Source organism: Atta colombica, unplaced genomic scaffold (assembly GCF_001594045.1).
Source record: "Atta colombica isolate Treedump-2 unplaced genomic scaffold, Acol1.0 scaffold105, whole genome shotgun sequence".
NCBI lineage: Eukaryota > Metazoa > Arthropoda > Insecta > Hymenoptera > Formicidae > Atta > Atta colombica.
The window spans coordinates 4,849,103-4,851,771 of record NW_017259190.1 but is presented as its reverse complement, the minus strand read 5'-3'; the positions used below and the strand labels follow the sequence as shown (position 1 = coordinate 4,851,771).

The 2,669-nt window shown below is 27.2% G+C and overlaps 1 protein-coding gene across 3 annotated transcripts; it reads right to left on the bottom strand.

Annotated features, from left to right (window-relative positions):
* Positions 1–6: 6 nt before the first annotated feature.
* LOC108689496 (protein RER1) lies at positions 7–2,669 on the bottom strand. 3 transcript variants are annotated; one of them, XM_018196262.1, is made up of 6 exons: positions 2,626–2,669; positions 1,644–1,727; positions 1,223–1,327; positions 1,036–1,135; positions 514–731; positions 43–135 (listed from the first exon to the last, which is right to left on the bottom strand). In XM_018196262.1, exons 2-6 carry the CDS (start codon positions 1,716–1,718, stop codon positions 43–45), a joined length of 591 nt encoding a protein of 196 aa, XP_018051751.1. In that variant the 5' UTR covers positions 1,719–1,727; positions 2,626–2,669. The 3 variants fall into 3 exon arrangements, with proteins under 3 accessions (XP_018051771.1, XP_018051751.1, XP_018051761.1); XM_018196272.1 differs by having other exon boundaries at positions 1,644–1,741; positions 2,626–2,650; XM_018196282.1 differs by lacking the exon at positions 2,626–2,669 and having other exon boundaries at positions 7–135; positions 1,644–1,718.

The window sequence follows — 2,669 nt, the reverse complement described above, 5'->3', positions numbered from 1 at the left end:
CCCCCCCCCCCCTGTACAGGCACAATATATCTTTACTTTTATTCACTTTGATGATATCAATCGTGATGTATCCTCATGGTTCTGATATTTTGGTTTGCCATGAGTGAAAGGCAGGTATCTGTACTTGATCATATGCTGCGAATAGAAAAAAAATACATTAATTTAAATTAAAAAATAAGCAGTAAAAAATAAATTAAAGATTAAATAAGCTTTCAACTTAAACAGAAGACTGTTTATCGATCATTCATACCAACTTTCCCGAAATTATTTCGAAAAAAAAAACGTTTATTTATAGAATGCGTTTAATTTAACGTTTAATTCCTACACTTCAATTTAAATTTAGAATTTTTTAAGATCTTTTTTTTCTCATTTTCAATAGAATACTGTATTTAACTTTTTTCACGTAACTTTTAAACGTTTATATCAACTATTATCAGAATTCATAAAAAAAAATAAATAAAATAAAAAATAAATAAAAATGAAAACTATACAAATCTACCGTCGATTTCTTACCTTTATTTGCCGCTTCATTGTGATACAGAATAATGTTATGAAATACATAACAAGTATCGGCCAGAATACTGGTATGTTAAAGCAATCAAATAGAGTGCATATCATGGCAACAATTGTAGATTTTGTTACTGAATACCAGAATTTAAATTCAGGTAATCTTCTAATGAACGGCCTAAATTCCTCATTTGATCTTGTAGGTAACTCAGGACCTTCTCCATCTGTAATTTTATTTCATGTTAAATTAATTTTTTAATTCTATCTGTGTTAAAGGAAAAAAAAAAAAGAGTATACCCCATGTTAAATAAAAAGAGGGAGTATAAAACTCTTATCTTTAAATTACATTACATTTAACTCTAATCTGTACTTTTAATTATCTGAATCTACAAAATATTTAAATCTTTTCATTAAATTAAATCACATTGCATTTATTGAATGCAATGAATCATTATAAATTTTTTTCTATGTATAATTCATAATACAATTATATAAAAAAGTTTAAAATACATCTGGCAAATTGCTTACCATCAAAAAAATCCATGGCAGGATCAATTTTTGGAGTAAGAAATGCTATGAATAAATTGAGGTGATAAATTCCTAGTGCGTATGTGACAATATACCACCCCTGTAAATACAAAAGCGTTTCTATAGTATCGTACAATACAATTGTAAAGAATTAAGTTTGCATATAATTTAATAGAAAATACCGTACTTGAGAGATAAATATACGTAGAATAAAAAGTACTAATAAGAATAAAGCAAATATCCATCGTGATATTACATGAGGAGTCCACACATCTAGGTATCTTTGATATATCTGAAATAGAAGAAAGAGATTTTATAAATTATATGATGCACACAAGAATGAGAATAAAGATTAAGCTGAAAATATGCAAATTAAAATGAAATTTAAAGAGCATAAAAAAGGACAATGCAGGAAGGATAATATAGGAAGCAGTTTATAAAAATATAATAATTATGATCATCTTTATCAGCATTTAATTTTGTCAAGTAGCGCTAATATGTAGTATGGTATTTTAATAGAAAAAAATAAAACTGAATAATTGTGTATATATTATATAAAATGTTATAAATGTTAGTGTTTATATGAACAATTATAAACTCATATTAACCTGTGATATTCTTATTATTCCTTGACTGAAGATATTTTTTCTCACTGAGCCACCCAAGTCTTCATCCTGCATCATTTTCTCTCACTGCAAACATAAGACTTTATTGCAATTAAATGTAAATTAATATGAACCAAAGTCCTGCAAAATATTTTTTATAGAAATCAAGTTTGTTGCACATATATACAATAAATATATTATATACAAATAGTAAAAAAAGATATGAATTATATAATATTTATAAAACTTGATATATATATCAATTATAGATAGGCAATAACATTGCCTATTCAAGTTTTCTATCAAACTCGAATAGAATTTTTTTTCTTCTCTATGAGAAAAGAATATAGTTATTATGTTGTAAAACTGTTATTATGTTGTAACACTGTTAAAACGACTTTTATAAGTAGAAATGAAAATCTTTGAAGATTATCCCCGACGTATCTTCCTGTTTATAATCATTAAATATAATTTTTTATAGATATTAAGATTTTATAGATATTATAGATATTAAGTGATATACTCAATACTCAATACATGTTTTGTTACAATTGATATTGACATCATTCTGAATCGAATTTATAGCAATTATACTCGTTTTAAATATCCATTTTAGGATCAAACGATTAAAGAACGAAAACTCCTCATTGCGATCGAGTCCAATCGCTGTCGCATCGATTCATCAACGACAAATTCACTGTGCACAGAGACGGGAGTGCAGACTAGACCACAATGCATCATGGACTATATAGATGATATAAACAACTAAACTTAATTCTAAACCACCGCAAATAAAAAGAAAACCTTCGTCGCGATATTTATTGATATTTTTATCATGGGAGAAAGCAACGATTCTGATCATACTGAGTGACATGGCATAGTAGACCATGACATGCTATGTTAACCTAACCCTAACCTCATAAACTTTACAGTACGATGAAATATCGAACAATCTCACAAGAAAACGCATCGCATGATTATTTACCTGCAATATTTTTTGCGTCGTCTTTTCCACCGCGAACAATCTTA